Below are 12,205 nucleotides of genomic sequence, written 5' to 3' on the forward strand. Positions count from 1 at the left end.
TCACTGAAGATTGGGTGACATAAAGTTAGTCTAAATTAAATAACCCAGTGTCTTGTTGTGAATAATGATGAATGAAGGGAAGATTACAATTGAGCGGTATGAATTAATTAAGTTGGATACTCCAGTGCATTGTCAATCCAGTAGAGACAAATGGAGAGAAACCTAGAAGAAAGAGGACAGGATCCTAGAAGGGGTCTGAAAAACTAAGGATGAACCACTTGAAACAGAGAAACCTGAAATGATGTGCTGGCAGTGTTGGTATTATGGTAGTCTGTGTCAGCAGGTGTCACAATGTCATACAACAAATGAAGATATAGGCAAATTCAGCACTATTCAGGCAAGACTTGCAATATGTTTTTCTCTTTTGCTCCAGGCTGCTGAAAAGGAAATACCGAAAGGGATTGTCTTGCTGCTAAAAAGCCATAAATTTAAGTGCTGCCCAGGTCAATGTATCATTTTGCAAAGTACAAGACTTTCTCTGAGGGTACATATTTGACATTTCTTTGTTGGTTTTTCACTATATCACGTTTAAAGTGATGTCCTCCTTCCTATCTTCAGTTGTATTTGACCACTAGAGTCATGATGAGAGGAAAAGGGAATAATCAAGTGATAAGAGCAAAGGAAGTGAGATATGTTAAAGTTGGGAAGTCAGGAACCAGATGTCTGTGCAGACCTTACATAATAACCTCTTAGTAAGTTACAGAAAACAGGAAAATAAAATGATTCCACTACACTGTCAATATTATAGTACTTAAACAGTTTTTCAGAACTGTATTAGGAATGTGAATTTTCAAACTAGTAAATTGTAATCTCTGTGAAAGTGTCAGTACTGACAGTTTAGCAAAAATCTACTGTATTTTTAGTGTGCTATAGAAAGTATAAGGACAATGTGTCTAAATTACCTATACCTATTATAGGAAATCAAATCATAGTATAAGATTCCTTAAACAAGATTCATTATATTGTTTTTCCTTAAAATTACGTTAAGTTAAATAACAAATTCATTAAGCCATCAGTTATAAGAAATGTGTATTGCATACAAGTAGCATCCTAGTAGCTTTACTATCTTTAAACTCTGACAAGATTTTCTGACAGATTTGGTGTTTAACTTTATTAACTTTTAACTAAATGGAGTTATTTAAAATCACTGGCAGTGTAAACAGTGACTGATTCAATAGGTCACATACTGTAATACATTTGGACAAGACTAGTAAAATGGTTGCAGTAGTTCTGTTATCAGGTTACAGCCTTTCCTGATCTGAACCTGAGGAGTGAGTTGTTATTGGACTTCTGTATTAGGCATGGACTGCTCAGAATGCACACCATGTTCCAACACAAGGTTACTCATAAGTGAATTTGGTACAAGAGCTCCTTAGGCCAGTTGTTATTAACTTTGTGATCATATCATCACTTTTAAGGATGTATATTCTCACATTCAGGTAGAGGGAGAGGCAAAGCTGTCAACTGAACTGAGCTGGATCATACAGAGAAGGTTGTCAAGGTGTTTGGTGACCCAGGAGGTTCAAACAGGTAGCCAGGGTTCCCTGGGAACTCCTGGTGGATGACTCATTGTGGGAGTTCAATTCCCACTTCTAAAGAGCTTGTATCTTCGGGGAGGTTGGGGACATTGAGTGAGAATTAATCTTGTTCAAGACTAAAGTTTTTAAGCGGGTTGTAAGGAGTTGTGGAAAAAAGGTAGTCAATGCCTATTATGTCACGAACACTAGGACCTGCTGGTGAATACCAGCAGTAACGGAAGACTTCAAGTCAAAGAAGAAGGATGTCCATGCATTGCTTGCAGGTTGGTTTCACATTTTGCTAGAGGTACAGTCCCTGCAGACCAAGAGGGTTGCAGTTGCAGTATTCACTGAGGTGAAAGCATGGAAATGGAAAGAGTGTGGAGGAGCTATGGAGAATGACTGCCACAGGGGCTCAAAGCTGTTCCAACAAACCATCTGACAACAGGAGGGGAAGGCGGGACATTGCCCAAGCTGTTTCAGCAATGAGGATATCATTGAGAGGTGGAAGGAGCACTTTGAGGAACTCCTGAATCTGGTGGATATGCCCTCCTTTCAGGTGCCAGGTGGAAGCCTCTGGAGGGACTAGGCCCACACCTGTGTCTCAGATCACTGCAGTGATTAAACAGATCCATAGTAGTAAGGCTGAAGGTATAGATGAGATACACCACAAATGCTGGCTAAAGGTGCTTAGATGCTGTGATTAATATACCTCTTTAACAAAAAGGTGGGGACAGTGACTCTCTTATTGGTAGACTTGCCTGATGGTCTCCATTTTACAAATAGGGATCTGAAAGTGTGTTCTAAGTACAGAAGGATCACACTCCCTAGCCTCCCTAGGAAAGCCTATGCCAGGGTGCTGGAAAGGAAACTTCGGCTGATATTCAATCATTTGATAGAGAAGGAAAATGTAGATTCCATCTAAGTCATTGAACAGTAGACCACTTCTTTCTCCTCACATCACAGAAGTTTGCAACCCCTTTGAGACTAACCTATGAAACTTGCACCATTAATAAAATGTTGTCTTTTTTGTCTCATCTGACTATAATCTTTGGCAAACACACTGAAGAGGTTCAGAGCCAAGTTTGATGCAGTCGGAATGAAGATCAGTAATTCCAAATCTGAGGGTTTTCTCCCAAAAAGTGTGGATTGTGCTCTCCAGGTGAGGGAGGAACAGCTGCCCCAGTTGTAGGAGTTTAAGTACCTCAAGGTCTTGTTCATGAGTGAGGGTAGAGGTGATCATAAGACTGACCAGCAGATTGGTGCAGCAGCTGCAGTAATGCAGACACCGAATTGAATTGTGGTAGTGAAGCAGGACCTGGGGGATTATCTCTAAACTGGTTTGGGGGAGCCAGGGTACGCCCTAGGAGAAGCAGGGACTATTGCTAAGGAATGGGAGGACTGGTGCCCTGCTCAGCCTGTTACTACCATGACCAGAAGTACCAGGAGTAGGTGGTTAGTAATGAGATGAAATCATACTAGTGTAGTTGTATGTTCCAGGAGCATGGAGGAGTGATGGAATCTCTCTCTTCATAATGGTGAATGCTTTCTGGCTTCCAGGCAGACAACTAATCACTCCTACACAGCAAGCAGATGCTACCTTATCTAGCCCCAGCAGAACAGAAATTGTGTACTTACTGGAACTGACAACATCTGAGCAATAAAGCTTATTGTGTGTTCAACAAGACCTCCTTTACTAATAGAATGGACCTGGCGAGTTCATAATCACTCTCTTACTTTAAAAACAGTGTGTTTATTTTTATTGGACTGTACAGTACTTGTTTTCAATTTACCAGTAATATATTTAAGATTTCATTATTGTAGAATTGACTAAAAAATAATTATTTTATTTGAAAAGAGTTCAAAATACAGGTGGCAATCAGCTTGCCAAAATTACAGTTAAACTTTTTTCTCTTGTCTAGAATCAAATGAATCATCTCAAATACTTCACTGTTTTAATATTTTCCTCTAATGTTACCAACTGTGTTACTGTGTTACCAATCTTTTAGGTTTCTACTGGAATGGTTATCATAGTGAAATATTTAGCATTATCCGGGTTATGGCAGTTATAATTAAAAATACATTCTATGTCATAAAAGCTATTTCCATAATCTATTAGTACTGTGTTCTTGTTTTTTTAAAGGGGCTTATGATTACTAATATTGATGCTAGTGAATAACATTATTCATTTGCAGGGTTTCTTTATATGAAAAACAGTGCAGTAACAAAAAGAAGCTTCGGTAAAAAAAAAAAGCTTACTACTCACATTTTGTTGGACACAGGCCCCATTTTCTATCTGTTTTATAATCTGCGGTTGTTGCACACCATAACTGACCATCAGATCTGCCATCAAGAGTGCACTCAGCATACCATTTCTCATCATACTTGAATGGAAACTGGCAGGGTAATCCAAATGAATTGCCCCCAAGAGTAAAGATATCTGTGGAAAACAAAGGGGGACATTTTGCATGTTAGCAAACACATTTGCTGTTTTATGAAAAAAAAACGTAATACTACAGTACAGTATGTTCCATTAAATGGAATATCAAATGTTTAGGAGCAGGTAAAATCCTTATCTCATCCATGTCTGACTAAATGCGGTACAGTACATACAAATATCACATTTCTTGTTTACATACTTGAGCATTTCATTTTTTACAAACCCATCTTCACACTTACAGCAGCTCCCTGACTCCTCTTTCATCAAAATGGGGGTTTTGAAAACCCCATTCTTATGGTTGGGTTGTCATTCTCATCAGCCAGGTGAATTATCCTAATAAATGTCATCAGTAGTTTCACTTAATTACAGTTTGAGCCGCTGAAATCCTATTTAGAATAAATATGAATGAAAACAAAATGTTTAGATTCTAGAATATTTTTAATGGGCAGCATGGTAGCAGGGTGGTTAGCATTGCTGCCTCACAGTGCTGGGGCCCTGGGTTTGATATCTGGTGTGCTATGTGCATGGTGTTTGCATGTTCTTCCTGTGTTCACATAGGTTTCTTCTGAGTTCTCCAATGTCCTCCCATAGACAAAAGATATAGTGGTACATTAATTGTTTTCTTGAAAAACTGGCCCTGGTGTGAGCATTTGTGTGTTTGTGTCAGTGTGTGTCCTGCAGTGGATTGGCATCCCTTCCAGGGTGTTCCTTGCCTTGTGCCTGTTGCTTGTTGGGACAGGCTACAGCTCCTCCTGATTCTTTATCCGACAAAACAGTTAGAAATGGTTGGATGGATAGAATATTTTGAATATTTTCAATAAGTGGCATTTCTAATGACTGAGATTACATGTAAATGTAAATAAAGTATTTACTTTCTGGATATTCTACTTGAACTCCTACTTTGCTGGAATTGGGAAATGGACAATTTCTCAACTCTCGAGTCCCCACAAATAAACATCTGTGGAAATTATTGGTATTGAATGTTTTATCAACTGAAGTTTACATTATTTTGTTTTTTAAAGCACTGAATTAGTGTACTATTTTTTGTGCATTTGTGATCATGAGATTAATATGAATGGTAAAAACAGCTACAAGATTTAAAATAATTAGGACAAAACCATATATTTGATCAAATCATAAAAATTCATACAGTATCTTGTGTTTGACACAGTGATTTCACGTGGTAATAAGTATTGGGGTATACTTATTTTAAAGACATTTCAGTCTGTGCACGTCAGTGTTTAAATATCCATTTGAGGCAATAAAATGCTCGACGTTTGTGACCCACTGAGCTTCCAAAACTCTTTGTGCAATTATTTGACATGATTTGCCAAGATTCTGGTGAAATCACTTTGAGTTTCTGCCTGCTGTTGACGTGTTCTGACTTTATTTTTTCTTCAGTATGTAAAAGTTATGTTCAATTTAATTCAAATCTGGGCATTGACGTGACCAGCCTTAAGATTTTCCATCATGCTGCTATGCTGCATGGTTACACAATGTCCAATAAGTATGGGAGCATTTTTGTCCACATAAGCATTTTCTTTAAATGTATTATTCATTCATTCTTTAGCCAACTTTGGTTACATTATTAAGGAGCATGTACTGTACCACACTATTGGCAGCCATGAATATCCAGTCTACATTATCTATATCATATTTCAAAATTTGCTCAGACATTTGAAGTTTTGTGGACAGAGACTAAGATAAACTTTCCCAACATGATGGAAAGTTAAACTTTGGAGAAAAGAAAGGAACTCCAAAGAATATAAATTTAAAATAATCTGGCTCATGTCTCTGTACTAATCGAGGAAGAATTTTACATTTTATTTTAGGTGTGATGAATTTCTGTCCAAGAATATGTAACACTAGTGTTTAAAACATAGCTACAGTATCACAGACATTCCTAGAAATCCTAGGATTCTGAGAAAATCCTAAGTGGGGCACTCTTAGCCTGAGCAAGGTACCTCAGTAAGCGATATCACTTCAATAAATTGCCTTTGCTATATAAATGTGTAGACATGTAAGTTGGTTTGAATAAAAGCATCAGTCAAATAAATTTATAGTAACAGAAAATAATGCTAAAGAGTATAAAGAGCAGGTACAGACTGAGGACCTGGCTCTGCTCTCCTCCCCACTGATAGCTGGTGTGTGGTGAGCGTTCTGGCACACTATGGCTGCCATCGCATCATCCAGGTGGATGCTGCACATTGGTGGTGGTGGAGGGGAGTCCCCATTACCTGTAAAGCGCTTTGAGTGGAGTGTCCAGAAAAGCGCTATATAAGTGTAAGCAATTATTATTATTATTATTATTATTATTATTATTATTATTATTATTATTATTATTATACAAAACTACATCCCTTCATCCATATCTCCAGAAAGAAATAAACCTGTGATGAGCCCAAACATGAGTTTACACTGTTTAAAGCATTATCTCTTGCCTTTTATTTCTGTGTTTGATGATCAGAAGTTTAATTCATCATGATATTCAACTAAAGCCTCTTTTTAAATGCCTAACACAAATATACTGTATGGTGAGGCATTACAAGGGCAGCAACTGGCAATTGGTTCCAATACTAATCTCATGTTTTTAAATATTTAAATACAGCTTGGTTTCTCCAAACTGGTGCTGTAGATAAATTAATAACTGTATTAGTAGAGCATTTGGTGACTGCCAAGCGGGTAAGCAGGTAAACTGTTGACATAATTATCTTTTCAACTGTTCCAAAAGGCACATGAAACGAGTTTCAAGATCACATGAAATACAAGGTAACACATTGTTTTTAATAGTCTAGTTATTATAAGAGGCCTTTAAAGAGATGTTAACCATGAATGTACAGTGCAAGCTATTTGACATAAATGACATTTACCAAAGTAGGGTTTTTATGTAGTCATTCTTATAATTGTAAATGGATGGAAAGTATACCATATGAATTCAGGAAAGATTACTGAGTTTCAGTCAATTATGAAAGTTACCTGTTTTTTCGTCTATGACACTGGAACCTAACGAGAGTACTTTAGATTTCTACGGCTCAGAATCTTTTGTGTAGGTATGACTAAGGCATAAGTTTTAAACAATGTGTTGTGTGCAACATTTGAGTGTAATGATATAAGTAGATCAGGATAAGCATTAAACATATTTTCACAGGTTCCAACTAAGTAAGGAAGGAATTTTGAAGAAGGAGTAAATATTATTATTACTAACATCAGGTTTTGCCATACCATGACGTGTATATTTTTTGACCCTCCATTGTAGAGCAAGTTTGATTTGATCTAGCATTACAGCAAAAAAGCTTAGACCAGTGATGTTGCTTTTGCTTTCTAGGAATTGTTTACATGCTAGTTTGACTTGGCCAAAGCTAACATGATATTCCAGTGCCTGTAATTACTGGTTGAATGCATTGGAATTAGGTCTCTACTATGTATTTATGCCTCATTCTACCAATGTAATGGTTTATGTATTTGGGGCTTTCTGTTCTTTTAAAATTTGCAGAAAAGGATCTGAAGCAGAACGTTAAGCAGGAAAGGAAAGGACAGTACCTTCATATCCTCGAGAGCATAAATCATCTTTGGTGCCATAGATTCTCCATTTACTCCAGAGTCCATTACCCTTGTATAACATGATATTCTTTTCATTCTTGTTTCCATAATTGAAGTACAAGTCTGCTCCCTTTAAGGCAAATAAAGTGTCATTCTTGCACTCCCACTTCTGGAGCTCAGCCTTCTCATCACATGGGAACAGCAGCACCTTAACCCAGTCCTTCTTGCTCACAGCTCCAAGGCACAATTTCTGGGATACACTCAGAAGTCTGTTCTCGCTGACCCAGCGGAACTGTTGGGACTTATCACCAGGGTTGCATGAGGTCGTCTGTACAGAGTTGATGCCCACAGCTGTGACACACTTACTGTGATCTTCGTTGTATATGAGGAAAAGACCAATGTCTGCAACACAGAAAAAGGAAAAAAATATTTTTTTGCATAGCAAAGCTGCGACACTTCACATACACCAGATAAATCATATCAGCAGCCCAATCCTTGAAATTTTCTAGCTAACAAATTCGTAGAAATTAATATGAAACAAATCATAAGTGAAAATAAAATCTCAACAATATCATACCGAATTATGGGGAGTGAACTATCAAATTATTGTAAAGAACATTTGTCCACTCAGAAACGCACTAAAGGAAAATAAATAAACTACCAAAATACTAGTGCTGAAACTACATATTTTTAGTTACAGTTTTGATTTACATTTCTTAATTTATTTTTTAAATTCCTACTTTTTATACTTGGATTTTAAAAACTCATATTAAGTATACTTGTAAGGCTTTTAAATAGTGTTATATACAGTACAGTATCATCTGTAGCTTCTGCATGGTGAACAGATTGAGAGGTACCACATACTGTATGTCATTGATTAAATCAGTGGAATGAATAATAAGGAAGAGTTGTAATGCTTCATGAGACTTTTTTTCCTTATCCCTTCCTTATCAGATTTTATCCTTTACTTATCTCCTTTTATCAAATTTAATGGAGTATGTGCTCAAACAATATTTTCTTATTATACCCCTGGGGTGGGGGGTTAAATTATTCAGTTTATATATTCAAGGCTCAAACCACTTGTCCTAGTACAAAAAGTCCCTGCAACAAAAAAGTCTAAAACTGAGTTTTTCCAGTTTTGATTCTTGGGAAAATTATATCAACTAATTAATCTTAAAGGAGCTGACACATTGTAAAATATGTGATCTGGTGATGTGTTTAATTTTCTGATATCATTTGTCATTAGGAAAAAAAGAAGGCTCTGCTCTATTAAAAGCAAATAAAGAATAAACATTTGTAACATAATTGAAGTATTATTTACTTTAATATGCACTAAAACAAATATTTAATAAGCACTATTATGATGAAAATTCAACACATTTTATGTATGTACTTTATGTGTCACAGTATGTGGAGTACTTTCTAAAAAATTACACATATACACAATATTTACAAAGACTCTGCAATCTTTCTTGTAGCACTTTATGTTTGACTTTTACTGTGCATATAAAGTTTTTACTTTAGGTACAAAGTTTATCAGATTGTAATATCAATTTATCTTACTGTAAATTAGATGGACTCCAGGCACTGATCAGGCTTGACTGTTAACAGTAAAACATGTGCTTTTAAAGACTGCAAATTCAGTAGTGTATGTAAAATTAATCTACAAGAGCAGTGATATGCGATCCATAGTTTTTCTGAAAACTTAAATTAATTTATTACACCCCTTTCATAGGACAATGACTTCCATCATTGAATGATTCAATCAAAAAGCCTGGCAAATATTTTAATGCTTAGCTGTTTAGATTTAACAATGTTATACATGCAGTACAGCAAAACATTTGCATAATAAAAAAGACAACTTACCTAACTGAATGGAGATGTGAAAAGTAAGAGTTAAATACATAAAAACAGCAAATAATCTAGACATCATAAAATGCTCAGACATGTCCTGGCAGATATGGAAATGACTGACAGTGCTGAATAGATGAAAAGGACCGTTGACACACTCAGGTATCCTTTATCTGAAAATATTAGGAGAAAGTGAGGCCTTTTTTCCCACCCCCAAGAGTTGGCTAAATATCCTGTCACATGGGAATCTGAAATAACAGGAACGAAGTTATCACATGTGTTTCCACATATTTGTACAGGAAAGTACCAGTGTTGCAATGGGTACTTTCATCTTTATTAAAACAGAAGATAACTCCTTCCAATCTTGTAATTAAAATTTTGTAAAATGTACTAAATATTTAACCTAAACTGTGACATCTCTAGTTCTGGACAGTCACTATTGGACAAGTGTAAATATTGATGTTCACACAATTGCTTTATATTTTTCTTTTTAAATAGTGTCTATATTTGTGTCCAATGTCCTGATGTTCTGCGGCAACGAAACAAAGCTGTTTTTTCTTACCATTGATACAGTGCCAAAAGAGGTAAGTTCTGTTAATGTAATTGACAAAAGAATGGTCATGAGTTAGAAAAGAAGAATGGTTTTCAGGATATCTCAAGTTAACATATCCTGTGTTTGGGCAGGACAGAATCACTAACAGGACAACTTTCATCACTTTGTGCTGATTATGCACAAGTTTGCTTCAGGTTTTCTATATCCAAATGGAATCTAGCTAATCTTTTAAACAATACTAACACCTACTGTATATTTACTGGTGATGAATATGCACATATTCTGGACAACCAGAAAATGAGAAGGAAAGACTGTTACAGAAAATACTGTATCATTGATACTGTACAGCTGTAGTTAACAACGTTCAAGGAAAAGGAAACAGGTGAAGGTTTATTCCATGCTAAAAAAGAAAGAGAGACAACATTTTGGTTGTGGAGCTTTCTTCAGGTGTCACACCTAAAACAGGCTCCACAGCCAAAACGTTGTGTCTCTTTTCTTTTCATTTCAGCATGGAAGAAACCTTCACCTGTTCCTTTTCAGCCTATGCAGCCACCTTCTTGAATTTTAACTACAGCATCAATGATACAGATTTTTTTCTGTAACAGTTTATCCTCCTCATTTTCTTTGTCCAGATTATGTGCATATGAACCTTTAAGATTAACCTTTCAGATACATATACAGTACAGTAAGATTAAGATCTTACTTAAGTAAGTTACTTACTTAAGTAAGTTACTTACTTACTGTAAGAACTTACAGTAAGATTAAGATCTTACTGAAGTACTGTTCCTACTGTATCTTCAGTACAGACTTCAGGGGAATGAGAAGGAAGGTGAAGGTACTATTGGGCTAGGATAAGGATAGGTAAAAAATGAAAAATGTCATATTTTATTGAGTTGTTTAGAAACAGTAAGTTACTGCAATTTTTCAGGGAATATTTGTCCTAAACTGGTCAATTCACCAGAAATCCTTACTCTCACTGAGTTGGTTTAATGATTAGTCAATTAATTTCAAATAATTCACCAATCTCAAGGAAAACACAACAGGCTTATTTGTACATCAGTGTCTCTTTGGGCACATTCCTATACAGAAATAATGTTATTTACATTTTAATAGTGAGCACATACTGTAGGTTTATTGTGATCATTTTGTGATCAACTCATGTGATTTCATAAGAACACAAAATGCCCAGAGTCCGGCAAAAAAAAAAACCTCCTCCGCAGGGACGTGGACAGACATGGCAGTACTCCAATTCAATAATTAAAATTGCCTAGTAGCCATTGAAGGAGAAAAGAATGCTTTGTTCTGTTTCAACAACCAACTGGTCAGTCAAAAGAAACCAGGAAACTGCTGTATGTGAAGGACAGGCCAGAACCTTAAAGGGAGAGGGTCACCACGCTGTCCGAAAACCATCACATCTGTCTTATCCATCTGTGTTATCATTTTCAGACTGCAGTAGTTACAGCACAAGAAATAAACTGCAGGTCAGCATAATAACTGTAGCTCACCATCATCATGAAAATGCTATTCATTCCCAGAAGCTGAGATGAGAGAAGAAATCATTTTTTTTGTGCTGCAGAACATCTGATGTAGTGGCAAGAGTGGTGCGGGGTTTTATCAACCACATGAATGATGTTTAGACTTTAACAGACCTAACAGAAGATGTAAAGACATCCTGGTGACATTATGGTGAGTGTTGAAGTGTTCAAGCCACTTGGTTGATCAATGCATATTTATCCTGTAACATAAGAATGGCTATGGTGCAGATTAAGGCCATTGTGAGTCTTATTCATGTAAATCATTTACAATTGAGGAGCCAAAACATGGAAAAACTATTACTTATACACTGTTAAACTACAGTACAGTATATGCAATGTTTCGTTCATATTTTCAAGATTCTTTATTAAACATTTATTAAATAAACATAAAATATTTCTAAGCAGCACCTTCATACAGAAAGAGGTGTCTTATTCTCAAATTGCTTTTTAAAAAATGGTTTCAATAAGAGTATTTTTAAATAAACAGTGATCATATTTTCTACAGTGTTTTGTGCACCATTAAGAAGGCTATTGCATACCTGTTCCTAACATTAGAATCACAAACAAGAGGATGTCATCCATTTAACTCATCTAGATGGTCTGATAGATAATTATTCACTGAATAATACAACATCCCATACATTCTGGATGCTGATCAGTACAGATTATTGTGAAATTGTAAGCCTTTTTATTGCTTCCCAACATTGTCTAGATGTGTTAACATGAATATCTAAATCTTTTTCATGATCAGCTTTCTCAAACTCAGAGT

The 12,205-nt window shown here is 36.0% G+C and overlaps 1 protein-coding gene across 1 annotated transcript in view; it reads right to left on the bottom strand.

Annotated features, from left to right (window-relative positions):
• Positions 1-9,547, bottom strand: part of LOC148657321 (macrophage mannose receptor 1-like) — a 44,523-nt gene extending 34,976 nt beyond the window's left edge. Inside the window, exons 1-3 of the mRNA XM_088643419.1 lie at positions 9,364-9,547; positions 7,498-7,899; positions 3,784-3,957 (exon numbers count right to left, since the gene is read on the bottom strand). Of these exons, the coding sequence (XP_088499545.1) occupies positions 3,784-3,957; positions 7,498-7,899; positions 9,364-9,445 (658 nt within the window). The 5' untranslated portion in view covers positions 9,446-9,547. The remainder of the gene's footprint in view (positions 1-3,783; positions 3,958-7,497; positions 7,900-9,363) is intronic.
• Positions 9,548-12,205: the final 2,658 nt, after the last annotated feature.

The sequence above is a fragment of the Lepisosteus platostomus genome, chromosome 8, assembly GCF_059453375.1.
Source record: "Lepisosteus platostomus isolate fLepPlt1 chromosome 8, fLepPlt1.hap1, whole genome shotgun sequence".
In the NCBI taxonomy this organism is placed as follows: domain Eukaryota; kingdom Metazoa; phylum Chordata; class Actinopteri; order Semionotiformes; family Lepisosteidae; genus Lepisosteus; species Lepisosteus platostomus.